General features: G+C 41.0%; 1 protein-coding gene across 1 annotated transcript in view; it reads right to left on the bottom strand.

Moving 5' to 3' along the window:
• Window positions 1–2,907: 2,907 nt before the first annotated feature.
• The window catches only part of SKOR2 (SKI family transcriptional corepressor 2), a 25,192-nt gene continuing 5,387 nt past the window's right edge, over window positions 2,908–22,712 (bottom strand). The window contains exons 4-7 of the mRNA XM_075020497.1: window positions 17,136–17,201; window positions 16,648–16,746; window positions 11,726–11,793; window positions 2,908–2,970 (exon numbers count right to left, since the gene is read on the bottom strand). Of these exons, the coding sequence (XP_074876598.1) occupies window positions 2,908–2,970; window positions 11,726–11,793; window positions 16,648–16,746; window positions 17,136–17,201 (296 nt within the window). The remainder of the gene's footprint in view (window positions 2,971–11,725; window positions 11,794–16,647; window positions 16,747–17,135; window positions 17,202–22,712) is intronic.

Here is a 22,712-nt window from a genome sequence, read left to right as displayed (position 1 = left end):
AATTCCACTAAATGTACTTCCAAACATTTTCTAAATAACCAGAGGCAGAGGATTTCTGCCATGAAATACTTCAGCATGTTATTTGTGAATTAAAATACTTCTAAAAAGGTATTCTTGGGGATAAATTTCTCAGTTCTTTTCTTTAGTGGAGGAAGCATAGCATTAAATTACAGGGAAGCTCAACTATTATCTCATAGTTTTCTTTTTTTTATTATAGACTTTTTATCCACATGAATGATAAAGAAACTACAACAGAGTTAAATACCTTTTTTGATAACAGTGATTATATTCTTAATTACACTCAATATTAAATTGTAAAATATTTCCAGAGGAGTACAATCGTAATTCATACAGCAGGCAAAATACCAGAGGAGGAAAGGGCCAAGGGAGAGGGGTGTGACAATTTCCAGTCTGCTTTTAAAAAGCACTGTGTATGGCTAACGCTGCTCCATCCATCCATCCATCCATCCACCCATCCATCCATCCAAATGTGGTTCTGGCCCATCTGGTAAGACGCGCATTTCTTTCCATAAAACAATCACTATTCAAAAGCAAAAGATGAACTGGCAGATGTTGTCAGTGTTTGTGGCGCTGAAAGGATCCGCAGTTCCTTTCACAGCTTATCTGTACGATTCATCGAAAGCATTTTCTCTATCAAGTTCAGTAGTCCTTCTAAAAACACAAAGACTTAAACTTTGGTACCACCAAAAAAGATCCAGGACAGGCATTTTTTGATTTTTTTTTTGTTGTTTTGTTTTTACTAATAAATGGCTGCTACATTCTATTTTACATGGTTGTCCATGATGCTTTGAGGTCACTTGTCCTTGGGTTCAGAGGAACCTGATTTGTTTGTTCTTTAAATTCCCAAGCCCTTCCATTTTCTCAGTCTTTACACAAGTCAGGTTTCTGAGTGGTGGGTTACAACTTACAAGGTAACAGCTGCAAAAGATCCTGTGCTTCTGGGAATAAAAAAAAAGACAAAATGTTACCAACACTAAGCCCAAGTTTGAGATTTCTTAACTCACAGAACTACAGTATTTATTTACAATCCTTCAAAAAGGGATACATGTAAGTCACCTGCTCCACCAGCATCCTCTGAGACTTTGCTAGTTAGTATCTCTAGAGTGATGTGTAAATACTCTTATTAAAGATGAAGTGCAAATTGTAACTGGCTGAAGTATGACTAAACACAACAAGACCTGCTGTGGAAAGGAACAGGAAGCCCAGCAAGGGTAGCCGAGAAACACAGAGCATTAATTGAGTGGTTGCTCTGCAACACACAGGGTCTTCACCCCCCTTGTGTACTGTGTGGCTATGTATGTGCACACACATTTCTTCTTGAGGCAACTCTTTTCTGCTTGGCACATTGAGTATCTGAAATTGCTCCTGAACAATATAGTTGTGATTCTCTGCTTGACTGATTTAGCTTAGCAGTTAAGTAACAACTAATCTTTCAAAAGCACTAGGGCCTACTTAGAGAAATCCCTGTTGTCTGCAGGGATGGTGTGCCACTGGAAACAAAAACAGCATGAGAAACACATCCATCCTTCACACTCTCAGCAAAGAAGCAGGAAATGCTCATAGCTGTGATGCCAGCACCTTCCTTGCAGGGATTGTCAGCTGATGAAAACCTGATGCTGGGAACAAACAGCGCTGTTCATCTGATGCTGCCATCCTCAGGCAGACTTTTATTGTAGATCAGTGCTTTGGACAAGGCGCTCAGGGCAGAACCTGCTGCTTCTCATCTGAGGAGGCATACTGTTTTATTCAGGATATTAATATCACTGAAGTTATTTTAAATCAGTGCTCAGATTAACGTAGACTCAACTGGAAAATGCTGGCAGCCACTAAGAAAGTATGCAAAAGAGACCAACTTGATGCTTAGATTAATCTCCTTATCTCAGTGGGTGGAGCTCAAGGCCACAGACACTGGTTATCTGGTTAATCTATACTTACTCCTAAAGTTTTTAAGTATCTGCTTCTTCCATAGCTCAGGCAAACCTCCATCATCTATACCATCAAACCCTTCTCAGATGCCCCAGACTTTCTCTTGAATACCTCTCCTTTGTGCATTACTGAGATCTCTACATATGAATAGCTCTTGTTTTTCTAATCCATCTACTCCACCTGAGGGATTTTTTTCAGTGAATCCACAAGCCAGATTTCATAGCGTAATACAGTAGCAGGGCTACTGGCTTTTTGCCTCTCTGTCTCCGAGCTCTAATCTTCTCATTTTACCAGAAAAAAAAGAGAATGTTGTTTAAATGTTAAGGCTTTAGCACATGAAACTGGAATCTCCCAAGCCATTGATGATGGAGACAGTGCTTCTTCTAACTGAATGCTTCTAAAAAACACTCCTGAAAAATGCAGTGTTGGGTTTAGGAAGATCCTGCACAGGGGCAGCAGGGTAAATTGCCATCTGCAGGAGACTGAACTACAGAAGATAGTGTCGGTGTAGTTCTGTAAAGCTCCCAAAATACACTGCTGTCTCCTGAAGCTGAAGAAGCTCCATTATGGGCAGAAAAAATCCATCCCTACCTGCCCATGCGTGAACTTTTACCGCATTGTGAATGCCAAGGTATTTCCCTCCTGCCACTGAAGGTACCTGACCTTGACGCCACTTTCCAGTGCCAGAGAGGAGAAGCACATGCTCAGGTGATTAGGCTTGGATTCACCCAATGGTCAACTCTCAACACTATGGCCTACCCCTGTGAAGCCTCGTAATTCCTGTGACGTGTCAGTTATCAGCTCTACACTGTAGCACACCACCTCCACAGACAGAGCTTTTAGACCACAATCATTAACATCAAGCAACAGAATGATCCTCTTAACTCTTGCAATGGCTGCAAAGAAAAACACGACGGCCAGGTCAGGCAGAATCAAGACTCTTCTTTCACAAGCTCACCTTTAGCTTTTGCTGAGGTGTGCACCGAGCTTTTCTTTCCTGATCAAGCTTGCTGCATAGGGAATCTGCAATGACACAGAAACAAAGCCACTGCTTTAAGCCAAGGTTTGGCTAACAAAACATCTAAGCTGGAGTCCCTGCAAATGAAAGGTTTTGTTTGCCTCCCTATATCATCTCAGGAAACAGTGCCTTAAATTAAAGGATTGAACTCTTTACAAAACTACAAGAATGTTGAAGCAGAAATAAAATAAAACTAAAACAACAGAAGGATCATAAAATCCAATGTAAAAGATGTCTTCCAATGTTTTGTTTCTATCAGTTGCTGACAAAAAGCAAAGCCACCACCCATTCTGCTACCTGTGAGATGACAAACATCAGCTGTCTGTAACAGAGCAGGCGACATACTGATCTCCGCGTAGCCGAAATACAGCAGGTTGGGAGTATTCAACTTCATATATTTATATCACCATAATTAGGAAATTCATAATGGTTATCTCTGACTTGCACCAATCTGAGCGAAGCCACTGAAGTGGAACAAATAATTAAAGAAAAACAGAGAACATCGGCATACCAGGGAACATAGTTATATTTAGAAACAAAGTGGGATGATGTGCTCACTGGCTACTGGGAATACAGTACAGGGCGGCTCTTTTTCAATGCTGGGCCTTTAGAATGCAACAAAACTAAATTGCTCTGAGATTTCTCCATAGCTGGGAATCCAAGTGACTACAAATTCACTATTCTTTGATGCTGCCTCTTAGAGGGACTGTTGGAGGAATTCAGGTTGGGATCAGAAAATTTATGTCCCTATGCTCCTAGGCACTGCTGCACACCGAGGTGACCTGCTTCTGCTGTCAGGCACTCCAGAAAATATTCACAAATAACGTCAAACATGTTACTGCAAGCTGAAAAATAGGCTGGGCTGAAGTCAGGAGCAAGGCCTTAAGCTGCACCAACAGCAAAAGGAACAGACAGGCAAATGCACAGAGTTCAAGCAACCTGCTCCACACACCTAATAACATACTAGAAGCATGTGAACTTGCATCCATATCCACTGACTATATACTTAACATACGTTCTTGTCCATCCCTGTTTTGGTTTTAATTACATTATGCCCACAGTATGTGAGGATGTTTCTGTGAGTTGTGCTCAGTGTGTCTCTGGGCCGGTGTGAAGCACAGTATCCGCAGCATCATCTCTCCATCCCCGCCTTCCTTAACAAGGAAAAGAGCAGGGAAGGCTCAGGATGAGAGGAAAGAAAGGGGCATCTGCAGCTCAGGAGCTAACCCTTTCATGTCTCGGGACAATCTGATGGAAAGCAGCAGCCCCAGAAAGCAGCACTGTCTGCAGAGATGAGCTGTCTGGCTCAATGAAAGCAGAAGCCTTTCACAAGGGCATGCTGCTTCCCCCATGACATAGACCTCGGAAAAGGGGAACATGTGTACATGAACTGAGAGGATCAGACTACTGATGACCTGAAAAGACCCAGGATCCAGGTGTTTTGCCTGACTACTCTTATAAACCCTTACCCTTGCAGAAGCTAAAAGCTATCAGGAAGCTTGCTACCAGATCCCCCACAAAAAAAACAGAGCTCTCCCCTTCACCAGGTCCTCAAATAGAGCTGCCTTCCAGGGCATGGTCTTTGCAAAGGCTGGAAAACTCCTCTCCAAACCGTAGCAGAGAGGAGTATGCAAAGAAACTGTTTACCTGATCACCCATTTCCATGGTTTAGATTCAAAAGGGAGCTACAAACAACCTGCCTGAATAAGCACATTTCAGCTGAGACCCATGATGCTTCACCAACTGCTTTCTTCCTCTCTCCCACTCACAAGGGCCAACAGGCAACATCAGTTTGCATGGCCGCCAATTATATAGGACATCTCCCAAGCCGTACTGACCTAGATAATACAAAGGGGTACATTCTGTCAGAAATTAACTGTTCTTAATCCACTTCTCTGCTATATTTGGCACATCAGCGTCTGTTTAATGTGTGTTGGTTTATCCATCCTCCTGGTAATAAATGAAACTGGGAGAGGTGGGTGTTCAATAGGGAAATGACTACTTTCTTAATGAGTTAAATCACCTACAATGTCATCTTCTACTTTTGTTATTGGAAGAACATTTGGTAACTCTGGTGCTGCGGTGGAACAGTATTAAGGGCTCTTCATGACAATACAGTCCCCTTTTGTGCATCCATGGTGACTGTTGCGATGAAGATAGGATTGGCACGCAAATGGGCATGAAGATCCCATGTGTGGCCCTTATCAAAGGGTGTACACTCCTGCCAGCAATAACAGAAGTGCAGATAGTTTGGTTTTAAGTAGCAAGCAATTGGTTTCTTATGACTAAGTCCACATTAATAGGAAATACATCACAATGGGAGCAGATCTGCAGGGTGCAGGAGAAAGACCCAGTGTCCATACTGCATTTCTCTTGGTTTTTTTTCTTCAGGCTAGCTCTAGTCTGGTCCCAGGTACTGATCACCCATTAAGAGCTACAGCGCACTCCTGTGTGCACTCCTGGAACACATTCCCATTTGCTTCATCTGGAAGGAATCCAGTTTGCAAGCTCCAAGTCTGCTCCACAACACAAACCAAAGCACAGATAAGCAGATAGGATTGAGGATTCATTTCTAAAGTGCATGTCTGATCCCTGCAACACTTGGCCATCAAAGCAGCTTCTGTACATGATCCTCTTTTGGAGATTTCACCTTTGCATCCCATCTCTAGGTGGGTACACAATGACACATCACCCTGACTTCTGTTGCTTGAAGAAGGGATCTTCAGTACCCCGAAACACTATTATCAGATAGTTAGTTAAACAATTCTCATTTCCAGAGAGTGCACTTGAGACCTCAGTCAGAACACTGTCCAGCCAAGACAGCCCGTCCAAATGCAAAGCATATTTATGCAGAAAAGGAGAGAGATGTGCAGCTGAACTGCCACTGGAAAACTACAGTCTCTGCACACATGGTGCTTCTGGACAGAACAATGCGTGGGATTAAGCAGAAGAAAAAGCATGCACTGAGCCTTTGACAGCTGGAGGAGGATTCTAAGTGCCAACGGCATGCCTTAGAGCATGAGTTTCCACTATTGCCCTGTGAAAGTATTTATAGCTGTGTGGGCTGAGTTCAGAGACTCTTCCCTGCCGGGTGGGTATTGGCATGTGCTCAGGACAGCGTACCGCTCTGCACAGGATGCAAGGCAATAGAGAGTCACAGCTGGAGCATGCAGTCTCAATCCTATATATTTTTAAGTAGTGGAAAACACTAATACTATAGAAAAAGGATTTTCCACACAGGCAATAGCAGAGGCTGGCTTGTGGCTCTCTGTACATATGGATGTACATATGCATCCATATTTGATCAGAATTTCTGTCGATTCTAACGGAAAGCAAGCTTTTACTTCTGTTTTTAATAACTAGTAACTCTACAAGGTATGCTTTTTCTTTAACATTTGAATTTACTGGAGAAAGAAGCACAGCTCCATCCTATTAACCTGAGGCACACCCAAATGCATTGTCAAGATACAAGTTTTGCTCACCTGTCTTAAAGCAGACAGTGGCAAACAAAATCCTGCTGAAAATAGTACTTGTCAGCTCACTTTTCTGTACACAGTCAGGGATATGTACGCTACCTTTGGCATCAAAAGGACATATTCCCAATTTGTGCCACTAACTCTGGAGGGGTACTTCACCAAAAAATCAAAGATAACAGAACATACAGAAACAGACCTGCAGTATCATCCCAACTGCTAAAGCCCAGAAGAAGAAATTAATGAGAAAAAATATAAACATCTCTCTGTTTTGGGAGCGGGGGCAAAGTAATGAAATCTGCTTTGGAGTCTGCAAGAAACAGTAAACACCGAGTTCCAGAAATGCTCTTTTACCTGTTATTATCTGGGTGTCAGTGGACAGGCACTTCACCACAAGATGCAGCTCAAGAAATCCAAAAGCTGCTGAACCAAAGTTTACCCCTAATGTTCTTGTCAAGGTCAATCAATCTAGCTGGACCACTTTAAGCAGAGGACCAAAACAGAAATCCCAATAAAGCACTGCTATTTCCTATTTCCACTTTTTGAATATGGAGAGACAGGCATGCAGCGACCAAGATCTCCACACAGAAAAATGCGGGTATTCCTTGTTTGTATAATGAATACATTAGTTGTACAAAGCACCTACATTCCATATACAACCTAAAATAGGAATTAAACCTACTGGTGCTTTTCTTAATTACAGTAGGACCCAGAGGAACATGATCTCATACCTCTGAAGATCTACCAACATTACCACATGGTAGATTTTTCCTCCTTTTAAACACTCCATATGAATCTTTAAAGATCAGGGTGAAAGATGATGCAGAGATAGAAACCAGTTTTGCAGGTAGATAGTTCCCAATTTATTTTATTGTCTGCCTCTGAAGAACACTGGATTCAAAGCAGCACTGAGAATAGAAGGCCATCAAACATGAGAGGAGTTCCAACTGGATCCAGTTCTGAGCTCTGAACATTGTTATCAGCTCAGTTAGGCTAGTGAGGGCAAAGTCAGTTCATGGGAGTATAAATAAATAAAAAAAAAAACAAACAAAAAACCCCACACAACTAAACCAACACTTTCCACTTCAGCTGGAAATACAAGGGACTGCCTGAGCAATTCACATTTCTAACATGTATCAAAGACCTGCTGCCTTTTACCCCTATGTAAAATTAGTGGGATTGATCACTACCTGATCTTAGTTATCTAAACCACAATGGCAGGGTGACGAACACCATCGTAGCTTTTCCTGATGGACAAGTTACAACTGTGGTCAGCACTTCTTGGGAACCTACAAACTACTTGTAAGGGAACCCTGAAAGGACATTAAGAAAAGCTAGCCTGTTTACAGGAGCTTAAATTTGCTGCTTGGTGCTCTACTTCTCTGTGGCAATGTTTTAGAGAGGTTCACAAAAATATAAAAGGATAAAAATCATCACGCTGGGAATGCTGCTTCTGATCTTTTTCTCCCACCAGGCAGCTAGGAAGAAAGTTCATGCTTTTTAGATTTGATCCACCAACACGGTTGCTCAGAAGACAGTATCAGACAGATAGAGTCTCAAGCAGGAGCTAACTCAGTGCTTTGTTAGGATGGCTGGGCTGTCTTGACAGATGAATTCTGGTCACAGAACTCTAAAGGCAAGTGAGCTCTTCTGAGGCCATATCACACGTGGCATGCTAGAATCTACCCCAACCTGCTGGGCAGCGATTTCTTCTCAGTGGCCCTTTCTGTCCAGCTTAATAAAAGCAGCCAGACGATCCATGCCTAAAGTAAAATATGACCTCCAAGTACACGCACTGTACTTAGCCAATTTGGGAGACAGCACTTTGTAGGAGGAAGCAGTGAAAAATGCATTCAGTGATTTAAGATCCATTTTCTTATTAAATATGACGATCGGTTGCTTCCTGGCACTTGGCCTAGAGCTTGGCACAAGCAGGTTGCGATACTTCCTGGTAGCTGCTCCAGACACTCTGACCAACTCCTTTCTCAACAGAAATTGCTGATGGCCGCACAACATCCCACTGCTCCAGCTACCTACCAAGCCAGGTTATGTCCAAAGAAGCCAACATCCATCACAGAGGATGTAACAGAACACGACCCACCCTCCATTTTCCCAGTGATCTGAGCCTGACTCCTGACTTTCAGGAAGACATAAAATATTTTTTTAAAAAAGTCCGGAGCAGACAGAGCATTAAAATAAAAGCCCATTGATTAAACATTGCTTTAACTGAGGCTTTTAATGAAGAATATTAAACCCAGGTCACTCCCAGGCGCTGGGAGTGCAGTGACCGCCGGGGAGCAGCAGAGGGCACCCGGAGCCCACACCAGCACCCCCGGAGCTGCCACCCCACTCAGCGCGGCTGCCCTCCACGCGTGGCGATTTATCATCGCCTTCTGCATTGCAGTTTCACAATGTCACCCAAGAACTGGGAGAAAAAAGCGTTATGCTCCGTGGTCAGTACTGGCTGGGCATGAAGCACTACCATCAAGCAGTCCTTTTCCGTGTAACAGTCAGGTTACGTGGGCGTTTGCACTAGAAAGTTTTCAAATACAATTATATCTGGTTAATTTTTTCATGCTTAGTGTCAGCTTGTAGTGCTCCAGACATTTCTGACACATCAAACATGCCAAGGCTTATTTTAAAGTCTGACTACTCAGTTATGCAGCCTGAAGAATTCCAGTAGGGTGAGTGAAACTATTGTTCCAGCAAAACCTGCCTCTGGTACCCACTGTTACAAAAGATGCGTTCATGATCATGCACGAGTCTTCAGGAAGGATTAATTCAAGTTGTATAATACTTCAGTGGTGAGAATAGCCCAAAGAAGCTGACTCTGTGCATTTATATTGTTTGTAAAATTTAAAAGGCAATCATGCCAAGTTCTGTGGCTAGTTATACCAGTAAACTTTGAGTTTAATACTACAAAGGTATACACCTATGAAGCTGTAAGTAAAATTAAGATTTAAGTATGCATTAAATACTTCTCCTTTTCTCTTTGCACTTCTATGTTAACAAGAAAATTATGTGTGGGCAGCTCTGTTAAAGCAATAGTACAGCGTCCCACGTACATAAAAACAAAACAACCTGCCCCTGTTAAAAACAAAACAACAAAAACAAACAAAAAAAAAATCAAAAGTAACCATGCTTTTTGTGTATTCTGCACCAAAAGTTTTAATTCATCCATGCCATAGCCCAAGAAGGCCAAAGGAGTTCTATCGTTAGCACATTCAGCTCATTAATCTTAATTCCAGATATAAACATACAAAATATATTCACATGAATGAATTAAAGTAACTGCAGGGATTATGACATCAAAAGTGCTGACTCCATTTCAGTTATCAATGAAAACATCATTGAAGATTTCTCCACCTAGCTTGAACAAACACACTGGTTATTTGCAGCAGTCTCTCAGTTCTTCATATGCAAACATCCTTTTATTGGTCTCACTGACACACAACCTGCCTCACCGACATCCGGAGGGATACCCAAATGTGAGCATAAAGACTTACTGATCATTTGACAACATTTCTATTAATGATAATTAAACTCAGGCAGCCACAGTGAGTGAAGAGGTCCTGAATTGTTGGTGCAGTACATTAAATGTTGAAACTAGTCTCTCTAAGTACATTCAGCCAGCTCTGTTTAATGATTAAGTGACTATTAGTCTTTCTGTAGCATGCATCAGTAAGTGAAAAGGGTGTGAATTACATGATCGTATTTCTTTCCCTGCCTGAGAAAAGAACACTACACTGAATCTTGTGATTTCTCCACTTGTAAATCAGAAAAACCACCACACCTGGCTCACAGGAGGTCTGGGATACCCAGTTTCAGAAAGAACTTCACAACTGGGCCACAAAGTGAATGGCGGAGATGATCCATTCTCTCCCTGGGAGGGAGACTTAGTTAGCTCCAAGTTCAGCTGATGCAACAGATAAAGGCTGAAGTGGCCCCACAAACTTTGTGCTTAAATGTGCTTCACAGCAGGAATCAGGCAGGTCACCTGCTTCAAGTTCAAAGCAGCAGGGGAAGTACTTTTCAGGATGACATCCTAATTACCATCTTCTGTGACAATGCAATTCACAGATCAAGCCAAACTCCTTGCCTAGCATCAGGAGACAAAAGGCGAACACAGTAACAACTGGACGCGTTAAAGGAAAAGAGTGGAGACCAGCAGCAAAAAATCTCCAATGATCTGGACTTGAATAAACAACCTCCTTCAAGCACCCTCCATCTCTCATTGAAATCTCTGAAGTCAGCAGGAACACGGAGCAGGAATGTTCGGCAGCTCTAAAAATAAGGCCGCTCCTAAATGCCTCCAAACATAGGTGCTCAAGTTTGACAATCCTGGCCTTCAGCTTTATTTTTATGTCCTAACCCATCAATTAGAAAATGACACTACCAGAAGGCTGGACAATGCCTTCTCCGCACCAGGGTCTGTGACAAGCACATGGAAAATTTAGATGCTCGAGCACAGGGCTGATTCAGGTAAGTGGGGATATTTGGCAAGCCTGCCTCAAAAAAGCCCTGTTGAATGTCAAACTGATCACAGAAAAAGCACTAGCAAAACAAGCATTAGCTGACAGCCTCCCATTCGTTATGATGCTCTGCTCTTAAAACCACACTAAGCAGTATCCAAGTAAGAAACAGCTTCATGTACTCCACCCCTTGCTTGTACTGGATTAAGTATGTCAAGTTTTCAAAACAGCACAGTTGCATGCAATGATCTAGAATTGCACTAACACACACAAAATCCCTCTTGATTTTAAAATAATAAGCAACAGACCAAACAGCAATGTGTGCCTGCACTGAACTGTGTTTTGGCAACTCGATCCTTTACTGCTGAGTTAAGCACTTCTTCTAGTGGCTGAAATTTGAAAAAGACACATGCCAAGGTTTATTTGCCAGTGAGAAGCTGGCCTCACACCGATTCCCTACTGAGGGTCGAAATGCACCCCTTGGCAACTCATACAAGGTAGAAACATTTAACTGCTTAAGGTTTACTGATTCAGTCCTCACATTTCTCTCTGAAGAAGCACCTCTTGGTGTCAAGTCAACGCACTTCGTTTAGTTGAAACATGAAGACCCATCTGGTTACTGTATGAAAGTAAATCTCCAGGTAATTAGACTCTAAACCAGCTGAGGATTGCATGCTTCTGTCTTGCTAAGTATAAGGTAATATGAGCTCAGTAATAGTACATCTGCATGGCTCAGGGATGAAAAGTTTGAGGAATGCATTTAAAAAACATAAAGCGACAGTTTGTAACATTTTTAGCAGAGAAGGCAAACTTACAATTTGTAGCTGCTGTACCATTTCTTCTCTGTATGCCAGTTCCCGCTTCATCTGATCTTGAAAATTATCTGTAAAGGTGGAGAAAAAAAGTAGATGCAGTAATTAAAACAGAGACCACACACCAGAATTCATATAAATCAAATGAAATCAAACCAAATCATGACTGAGGAATTTTGAAGCACTACAAAGCCCTTCACCCAATTAAAACACATGCTTAACAAAACCCTCTTCACTAGTAGGAGACACTGTAGAAAACAGAAAAACTTTGGAAAAATCAGATTCAGCCACTTCCCCAATTAGCAAATGTAGGCTGCTAAGTTTCTGTTGCTAGCATTCATTGTCATAGTGATTTCCTCTGCAGACTCTGCAGTCATTAGTCAAACTTCTACCAACACTGAAGAGAAGAGCAAAAACTGTTCTTCTCTGCTTTGGCATAAATCTGTTGACGTCAATAGGGATGCCCAATATGTGAGAAAGCATTCAAGGATGCAGGATTTGATTTGTAGTTTGTAACATAGTGCTGACGGCTTTGAACAAAACTCAGACTAAAGCTCCATAAACAGTGATGTGGATGTCAGAAGGAAGTCAGAAGGGGAAAAGTCTTTGAAAGACAGATCCTGGACAGCTGGGTTACAGAACAGGCCAGCCTTCTTCTCCAGTAGCTCATCCTTCCCTTATTTTCCTCCTCAGTAACCATTTCAGACAAAACTTCATTTGGTAGGAGATTAACTGCTGGTTTGTGCTCCATAACATTGCTGTTGGAGGGTGGGAAAAAGACAGAAAAATATAAACAAAGCCACTGACAAGAAGCAACGAGTTTGGAGGGTTGCATGATGGGAGACCTGGGTGCACTGATGGACTATTAAATGGAAGAGGGAAGAAAACCCCACCACAACCAACATCATTTTGATCTGGGAAACAACCTTGTCCTGGACCATGGGAGCAGCAAGGTGAATGCCAACAGAAAACAGCATAGAGCACCTCAACACCCAGAGCCCAGAGAAGGACACTAAAAGGCCAGGGCAGCTAAAATGGTTTATTTACCACTAACAATTAGAAGAGTTAAATAGACATGTTGGTTGCTGGGACACTAGTCCAGGACTCAGGAAGCCTGGGTTCAACACCTGCTCTACTGGACTCTCTGCATCTGTCTCTTGATGCCTCCTTTCATACCAGTAAAGCAGGAATAATAGCATTGCTTCATCTGCTAAGCGCATTGGGAGGATTAATGGATTAAAGGACTGTGGGTTACTTCGATAGCACAGTAATGCTACTCACAGAAATACCTAAATTGCAATGGAAAGATTTGAACCCAGGTGAGAACGAGTGGTTCCTATTAATACTTTGTGTGCTGCCGCAGTACTGGGAGCTCACCCACTCCCAAACCAACTGCACAGCCTCGCCACAACTTATCAACCCCAAAAACAGGAGCAGGAAGGCAGTGAGCAGCCATGGCATGACACAGTGGAAAGGAAGGATGTACCTTGCCTGTGGGGAAAGGGGACATGTCCCCATCAATTGTTCACATAGGAAGGGGCTAGAAGAAAGTACAAGGGGGCAGAGCTCGTCCTCATCTTTCTCACAAGATTTTTTCCCCTCTCTGAATGATGAGCAAAAGTTGTTGTTTAAAAGGCAAGGAGGCACTTTAGGACAACAAGAAAATAGCAGTGAAACAAAGAAAGAGTGAGAAAATTTGTCAGGCTGAAACCATCAGGAGTCCAGCACAACCACATAGAAAAGGACATGATGATATTACCTAAATTAATTTCTTCAGATTTCAAGTAAATGCCCACAGATTTTTTCATCTTATTCCCTCTATTCCAACTCGACAAGAAAATGAAGCTGACAGAAATAAAGTAGGTTTGTAATTCCTCTCTTGCTAGCCAAAACAGCCATGCAGTATAAAAAGGATACCATCTCCTGTCTTGTCACCAAAGGCTGATAGATCTGCGCTAGCTACTATGTAGGTCCTCCAGTTTCACTCCTAGTAGGCTATATGGAGCCATTTTCCTTCTCTCCTCAACACTTTCCTCCTGACTGCCTCTTCACAGGCTCATCACCTCTCAGAACAAATAGCTCAGAAATCTTGCTCAGTCCTGCACTGCAAATGTCCAAGCTCACAGTGGAAATGAGGTGTTAACGGTAAGTTTAGAGTCTTTTCCAGCAGCATTTATATGAGTCTGAATGCTTACACGCAAAGCCAGGAGCAATACCCAAGAGAAAAGATATGAATATTTAAATAGTTTTCTTAAGACAAAATTAAATACTTTAACTATCCAGACTACATCTCCGCCGTTGTATTACCACACTGTTAAATGCAGCTGGACAAAATGCATGCCAGCCGACACCAAAGGTACAAAGCAGAGAAGAAGGATTCTGGGAGAACACACTGTCACCATGCACAGGTGCTCATATTTCTATCAGGACAGCAAATTCTTTCATTTTCTTCAAGTGATCTGATCTTTTTTATTTTCTTCCGAGTGATCTCTGCGTTGAGAGACCTTACATGCAAAGAAAAACCTCATCTGCAGCTTTCAAGTACAACAGCAATATAAAAAATATGAATAAAAATTATTAATCCATCAATACAATTTTAATTTTACCTCAACTTTCCTTTAGGTGGATCTCCAAAGACTTCTCTCCCTAGCTCCTCCCTATCCAACACCACCACAAGCAGTTAGTAACTTGGGTAACCTAGCAAAACAAATAGTTTCTAATACCTGACCTAAAGCAGCAGCCCCGTCCAGCAGCGAGAGCCTGGAACAGACCCCATCTCTTTTGCTGGAACACATACTGCTCTAGAGGACAAACCACACTTATCTTGGATTTTACACCTACTTGCTTTACCAAGATCCTTTTTCTTGTGTTATTATATGTGGAGGAGGGGGTTTTTTTGGTAAATCTAAATCTGTAAATAGGTTTTACGGTCACTTGTATATATTGTTTATAGCACATTGTCTGTTTTCTATTTTAATCCTGAAGAAAATTGACCACTACTTTGTGGTACACTGAAACCACATATTTTTCAAGCCGACATACACAGTTGCCACTTCCTTGGTCGGCCGTACATGTTCTTTTCTTTTATTTGAATTGTATTTCATGTGGTTTAATTGCAGTGTTTATTTACATGGCAATGACAGAGCATTAATTTTACTGTAGAAGAACAAAAGGATAAATGAGTGACCTGAATGGCAAAACTCCAAGATGCCATTTCGCCAATACCACACATCAGTGTTTTGATCTACACAAATTATTTGAAAATTACCTCACTCCCAAACCCAAGTAATGACTGAATTTATACTGAAGGATGAGGTTATCCTCCTTTCATTAATATCTGTATCACCTCAGGCGGCTCTTCTCCTTTATTTATGAAGCTGTCTACATCTTTCAATATTTGGGCCAAAGATGGAGTCATTCCCAGAGTCCTTGCACTTCCTTGCTTCCCTGAACTTACTCTATCTGATGCTACAGAAAGGGGAAAAAAATGTGTTTTCTTTAAATAATAGGAAAATGCTGTCTGTGTTCCCACCTTTTCCTGCAATGCAGGGAGGTGCAACATTCCTCAGCTTGCAGCAGTGGGTTTTGGTTGACTGACTTACCTCAGGGGTACTGGCAATACTGTTTTTTGTCCCTGGAGTTTTTATGAAGGAACTCAGAGGACTAAGAAAATAGAGAGTTTCTGAACTCTTCAAGAAACTATGATAAACCAAAACGAGGGAATTTTGAGTTGAGTGGTGGTCAGACATTTCAGTCATGCAGAAGTTAAGTTAGCAAATGGCAGAAGAACCTGACAATCAGTCTGGGAAGGTTTTAACTTATCTATCTTGGCTTGCTGCGAGTCAAGTAACTCTGCAGTGCTCCATCCACGTACGGTCCCACAGGAAAACAGGGACAAAAAGGGAGAGTTTTAAAAAGCGGAGTTTAAAAAAGAACCCACATCGACTTTAGGAAAATATTGAATGGAGATACCATCAGACCTCTTTTAGACTTCATGAAGAAGCAAAAGGTGAGCTCAAACATGCTTCTTCCTTTAGGTTACATTTAACACTGAACTGGGGGGCTGTCTGGGCAGGCAGCTCCAGAGCTGTGACAGCCAGGCATGAGGAAGCCTGCACAACAGTACTGATCTCTGCGTGCTGCTATGTTACAGATGGGCAGAGAGAGCTGATCACTCCAGCTCTCCAACACTACATTCATTGCATATTGGAGAGCCCTTACTGTGTCTTCTACCTTGTCCTGATGTACATGGGATTTCTCCTGGAAGCACACTTATCCCTGTTGCTGCCAGTGTAATTCAAAAGGCCTCAACCAAGAGGTCTTTTTCCATATCCCTGTGTATGCAGTTCAACTTTCTGGCAGCTCCACGAAAACCCTACTAAGTGTCCATTTTGTTTCGTTTAATTTAACACATGCCCAGCACATTCCATCACCCCTGGATAGCAGCACCCCGCACATCAGCTGTGATGAAAGGGCCATCTCAAATACCCCATCTCAAGAGCAAAAATCCAAACAGGTGTTTCTACTCCTTAAACACAAGCCAAATCAATTTTTCAGCATCAGCTAGAACCATCTGAAGTTGACTATGAAGTACCTTGTTTTCAAAAGCCTCCTAGAAGCTAGTTAAGACCACCACCGACATCGCCGTACCTGAAGAAGCCCCAGACACGTTTCTGTCTACTCACTGTATTCAATGTTATCAAAACCAGTAAATTATACACCAAAACAGACATCTACCTTCAGATTTTCCCTACAAAAGACCTCCTTGGGCAGCCTGAAAAGCCACAGCAGAAGTGCCATCAACCTCAGCAGAACTAAGCCAAAGATCCTGGCAACACAACTGAGAACATACCTCTCCCATTTTAACAATCTGACAACAACCAACCACTCACAAACAACACCAAAACCACAGATATGTGTCTTACTGAAGACTGGGAAAGATGCATTTCCTTTCAACACCTGGAATTCCTGTTCTAGTCTCCTCCGTAAGTCGATCTGTTCAAACAAAACCTTCTGGAGTTCCTCTAACAAAGAGAAAAGAAAAGTGGTTTTGCTAATCTGTATAAATAATTCTTGAAAGAACAGTTGCAGAGCAATTCATTACTGTAAGACAAAATATTTTAGCAGTTATAAAAAAAAAAAAAGTGTTGCATAGACCTACAATAGATTTTGTGCAGAAAGCCATGAATATAAATCAATGTAATATATTATTTTAAAGTATTATATTACAGTGTCATGTATTGATTGATATATATGCATTAATCTCAATTATATCCACCCAAAGGTCCATATATTATTCATATGTTACTTGACAAGCTTAAAATATGGTGCAGAACAAAAGTGCCCCCTATTATCCTCATATTCTATTAAAACAAAGCAGTTTTATAATGTAAGAGGCCCTTATTTATTTTACCTTTCCCCATGTTTTCGACATCCTTCTTCAGTGAATGAGGTGAATTTGTTTCTTGTGTGTGTTCGCCTTAAAAAAGAAAAAGAAAAAAGTTATTGATTTACTGATACTGCTTTTCATCAGTATTGTGCTTACTACCCAACTGCTTCAGAGAACCTGGAGGGAAAAAAAATATACAGAAAGAGTAAGATTGAGGTTTATCTACATATCTCTCGGTGTGTAGCACAAATATTTGCAAGACCTTTATTTGCTTCCAGTTTAGGAAAGTATCTACCTACACCATGGCCCCTCCTGCAGACAAGACCCGATATCTCCTCGATACCTAGGAGAGCTAGTTCCTCTCACACGTTGTCTGCTGAACTGATCCCTGCTTTCCCTCTAGCCCCTCTTGAAGATGCTCTTATTGGAGAATGACTAGGAGCAAGCTGAGAAAGGGGTAGAGCCTTCCGTACAGTTTCACCTCCTCTCCTTGCAATGGGAAGTCCATGCTATCTAGCTGGGCAGGAAGGACCCTGTTCCAATATCCACAGGCAAAATCCTTTTTGCAGCAGCCTCTTTGCCTACATCAGCTCTTTAACTTTATCATGTTCTAGAGCTCTACGGCATGGCCTTGTTGTAACTGGATATAATTTATATCCAGCTGAGATAAAATTGACATTAGCGGTATTTGCATCTAAGGGATACACCTCTGAGGTCAACCAATTCAGAGACTTCTGTCTTAGGTTGCCCACGTAACTTTTAATCATACAGTAGCAAAGAATTTTCTAAATAACAGAATTTTACTATTTCCAGATATATACATGCTACTTCTTTCAGTCTTTTTCCTTTAAAAACAAAATAAAATAAAATACATCTTCCCAAGGTGTTAAGTTCACCTGGATGACAGTTTGACTTAAAATATGAACTTTCTGACAGACGGTATTATTTTCATTATCCTGTAGAACTGTGAAATTTTCCTCTAATTTCTATGAATAGATACAAAAAGCTATGAAAAAATGTTTTTAAAAGAAAAAATACCACTTTAGCAGAAATTAATGGGAAATTTTCTGTTATTTACTGCTGAAGTAGAAATGGACTCTCAATAATTAAGAAAATATTTGGTAAATAACCAATTACTGAACTAATTGGACTAATTCTTATTTTAGTCCAGCCAGTGAATACACATCATTAACTCTACTGATGAGTAATCACAAGACAGACATACACGTAAAGCCACTCATGTGTTAATGTCTTTGGGATAGAGAGTCATGGAGAATATACCTTGGGATTTTTTTTAAATAAAAAGCCATAGCACTGAATAGGTCACCGCACAACAAGTAAGAGAGCAGCTACTTAAAAAACTCGTACTGTCACCATGCATTTGATAGTAGGTCATCACAATAAGCTAATTTTAAAGTTGAATTGGAAAGTCTTGTTTTAGATGCAGTCAGAAATCTTTTTGGAAAACATTTATTTCTGTTTTTAAAAATCAATGCATTCTTATATCCAGTAAAACCTAAAGTCACAGCGTATGAAACCTATCCAATAGCTATGCATTTTAGCATCTGCTATCTCTTCATTCCTTAACAAAAAAAAACCCCAAAAGCAACCACTCATTCAGGCATATACATTTACACAGCTGATATCTGGAGCCAACAATTCCATTTTAAAAATTTGCTTATGTAACACAATGATTAAAAAAAATTTTTTGTATTATATTTGATATAAACAAAGTATTTGCTACAAGTCAGTTGTCTCACCACACTAAAAGAAATAGCAAGCTTAAAAATATGTCACCTTTTGGGCAGTGGTTTGAGGTGTTTCCATAATGTAAAATGGTCTTTTTTTTTTTTTAGTTAACAATTCTGTTTTAAACAGGACTGCTAACAAAAGTATTTTGTTAGATAAATTAGAGTACACAAAATCAAAAAGAAGGAATTTAAGTTTAAGAATGGTATTTATTGAATTACAAATACTAGTATATTTTTCCAAACAATTTCTTTCATTGAGGCATTCTTTTCTGAATGTTTTACGTGCAACTTTGAGGGATAACAGACTCACAGACAGAAGGTGAGTGGATTTTTCAAGGGGAAGGAAGAAAAAGAAGACACTAGATCCTAGCAGAGAGCATGGCAGCAACATAGCTCTTTGCCACTTGCTCGATTGAGCTTTCGGCACCGTATGGTTTGAGGCTGCTGAACTGCCGGGACTGAAAGAACTGCATCAAAATGAAAATAAAGGCATGTAGCATGAAGAATAACTTCTCCAGCACCTGCAGCTTCCCTACTAAGCTACCTAAAAGGCTTATTAGAAAATCCCCCATCCTTGCCCCCAAAAGAAGTAAAGAATAGGGTGGGAAAATTGAAAGTATTATAAGGCAAAACCCAGCATATACAGTTTTAAAGAATAACTGCATTTTTAAACCGCTTTCTGATGTTCAAAAAAAGCCTCAACATTATTATTGTTAAAAGTAGTAATAATCAGATGGGTTTCACCTTTCCAGTCCCCCTGAAAATGATAATCAAGAGTCTGCTCTTCTCCAGTTTTCCGTACTTCCCAGAGGCCTCATCATGCGTTGTGTACTGTTCTACCTTAATTGAAAGGGAGGAGGTATTGAATATTTAACCAGCTTCCTTTCTCTTAAATGTTAATTAAAAGCTAAATAGGTGTTTAAAAACAAACAAACAGAAAGCCCAAAGAATTTTAATCAGTCTAAGAAAAAATCACTTCCCCTTCTAATAGCTCCACCATAACTCTCTTGGGCCTTGTCTACACACAAACTTGTAGCAGCATTTAAAACAGCAACACTGAAAGCTGTGCAGCCCCCCTCCCCGGTACGGACACCTAGGTTTTCTTTACGAGAGGCCTACTTCAGTTTATCCAGAAAAAAATTAAAGTATACCTCAACCGTCTATTGGCTAGGGGGAAAGGGGGATGAAGTATTCATAGCCAGTTTAAACTGCCTCAGCTAAAGATTTTGGTACCTCTGTTCTTCCCAATTAGCTCAGGTGCACAGATGTTATTATTCTGGAATAAAGGTACACAGGTTGTATTTTACACAAATAGCCTTCTTAACCTGGAATGTGAACATCCACCCATGGAGGAAAGCAGAAGTGATGCCTGTAAGTAGACACACCTCAGATTACTTCATCAGTACTCTGAAAACCAGATGTCCCAATTTGTACATTGACACAATCTCCGCTCTTCTGATGCCACCATTTTATTAGCTCTATACCCACTGGAGTGGTTAAAATTTGAATTTTTAACACAAGAAACAGAAACTTTTCCAAATTTATTCTCCTCAAAAGGAATGCACATTTCCCTCCTTGTATAAAACCAAACCAGCCATAGCCAGGTTACCTCTTCATGCTGTGCCACCTAGAGCAATCTCCCGCAATCCTTCCTCAGGAAGCTCTCAAAGTGCTTTTCAAACAACAGCTAAAAATTTCCACGCTGGCCCGGACAGCTCAGCTACGTCAACGGGCAACTGGCTTGCCCAGCGCAGAGCTCCAATGGACCAGGAATATAACTCTGCTCTCCTGACTCTCAGCCCTGTGCCTTGTCCTCGACTCGTACTCTCTACAATTCTCACTACATCCGCAGTGCCAGACTGCGTCAACTGAAATCATCCACTCGCCTGTGTCTCAGCATCAGCCCTATTATTCCTGGACAGTACTTCAGTATCGCAGACCACGCCATGTCTGCCAACCAGCTCTGCAGCTCACTCCTACCAGGTGAGCTTTACCATTATGAGGCCCACAGCATCAATAGTCTGCCGTAACTTAAACGTCCACCAGTATTTTTAGCTGGAGAGAGCTCTATGTGCAGACACAAAGATCGCAGCAGCGAAGATGTTGGTATCTTCCGAGTATAAATATATATATATATCTCCATTTTAAAAATACAGGCAGACGTGAACTGGCAGACCTTCAGAGCTACAAAGGCTCCATCTGTATTTGAAATTAATTACTTGCTTTAAGACACACATAGTTCTTGCATATGTCCTGAAGAAATCCTACCCGTACTGAAAATATTCATGCATCATGCATATTCATGCCGCTTTTTGGGGGAATAATCAATAGTATAATCAGGACTTGGGAAAACATGCCTATTTTAGGAAACTCAAAAAGCATCTTCAAAGTGCTTTTCTGTACTGGGGCTGATACACATCTTACAAAATCTGGAGCTTCAAATGTTAATTTGCCCCAAAAGTGGTTTAACTTTAAAACAAACTAGTTCTTTTTTTGCAGGCATACAGGCTTAACCTCCATTTAAAGTTTAAAACAGGAACATCCGATCAAAGAACATCCACATTGAAGTACTAACGGATAGAGAAGAAAACAGCTTCAGGATTTCAAACCGGATGTTCAAAAACTGTGACCAACTTAAAAATATGAAGTGTTTTAGAGAGACAACAAATCAGCTGGCTTTTGGTCTGAACCTTACGCATACATCTGGGAAGTATTTCATAGATTTATTCTGGAAGCACGAGAACTAGAAAATTTCTAATTCTCAGTTTGTTTTAAATGGAAGGTAATATTCTCACCAGATTCCAGAAGATGGGGCTTTAAAAAAATCCCAACACACCTAATATTGTGAGACTTGCAAAAAAAAAAAAATTCAACAATGTTCCACCTTCTTTTAATAATTCAAAGAGAGCTCCTGAGCTCTGTAGTAATAATAGAAGAGAAAAGAGACAGGAACAGTAAATAAGGACCCTGTCCTACAGTCCGTCTGCAGTTTTGTCTGTCGTGCAGATCCATGTATTCATGCACAATCTTATCTATTAATATGCAATGCTGGGTCCCGCATCTGAAACTTCACCTTGTCTTCCCCCATTTCAACTTTTAACTTCTTTGCTTTTTTGCAAACACCGTCTGTAAAAAAATTTCACATCATTTAACTTCTGGATCCAATGCTTTACCACTTATCCCTGTAAAGACTACACAACCATTCAATCTGCTACATGTAAGAAACATTGGGATATTTTCAACCCTCTACGAAGTACTGTAAATCTACAGTCATTGCACCAATATTTGCAGAGTTATCCTGCATCTATATTTAAGAGTAAACGAAAGAAGAATCTGGCTCACCGCTTCTAGCCTGAATTTTCCTGACCTGCCTGCCAAACCATCTTTTGCAAATCAAAAAAACCCCCAAAATAGGGAAATTGTAACAAGATTTGAGAAGCTGACTTCTAGCTGTTATTAACACCCAATTTTAGAGTTCCCCTTTCTCATTAAAACAGATAAAAAAATCAGATTGGGTGGGGAACAGCTTACGGAACTCAACCTCTCTGTAAGAAATAGGCAGTAGTTGCAAGGCAGCCTTGCAACGCTGTGGCGTGCCAGACACACACAGCTCTTCTACTCTTCAACTCCAGCTGCTGAAGGAGTGTCGGGATGGCAAACTGCAGCTTTCCCCCAAAAATGGACCAGTTACATAAGTTAGTCACAGTTATCTTTCAAAACTGCCATGGGATTCTGAATAATTTCGAGATCTTTCCAAGCACTGCCTGACAGAAAAGGAAGGGGGGATTTTCACCCACAGTATACCGGCTATGCAGGATGAATGGCTACGGGGTCTTCAAGCCTGTATCTA

Source organism: Buteo buteo, chromosome Z, assembly GCF_964188355.1.
Source record: "Buteo buteo chromosome Z, bButBut1.hap1.1, whole genome shotgun sequence".
Classification (NCBI taxonomy): domain Eukaryota; kingdom Metazoa; phylum Chordata; class Aves; order Accipitriformes; family Accipitridae; genus Buteo; species Buteo buteo.
The sequence above is the reverse complement of the archived record's forward strand: the minus strand, read 5'-3'. Positions and strand labels throughout refer to the sequence as shown.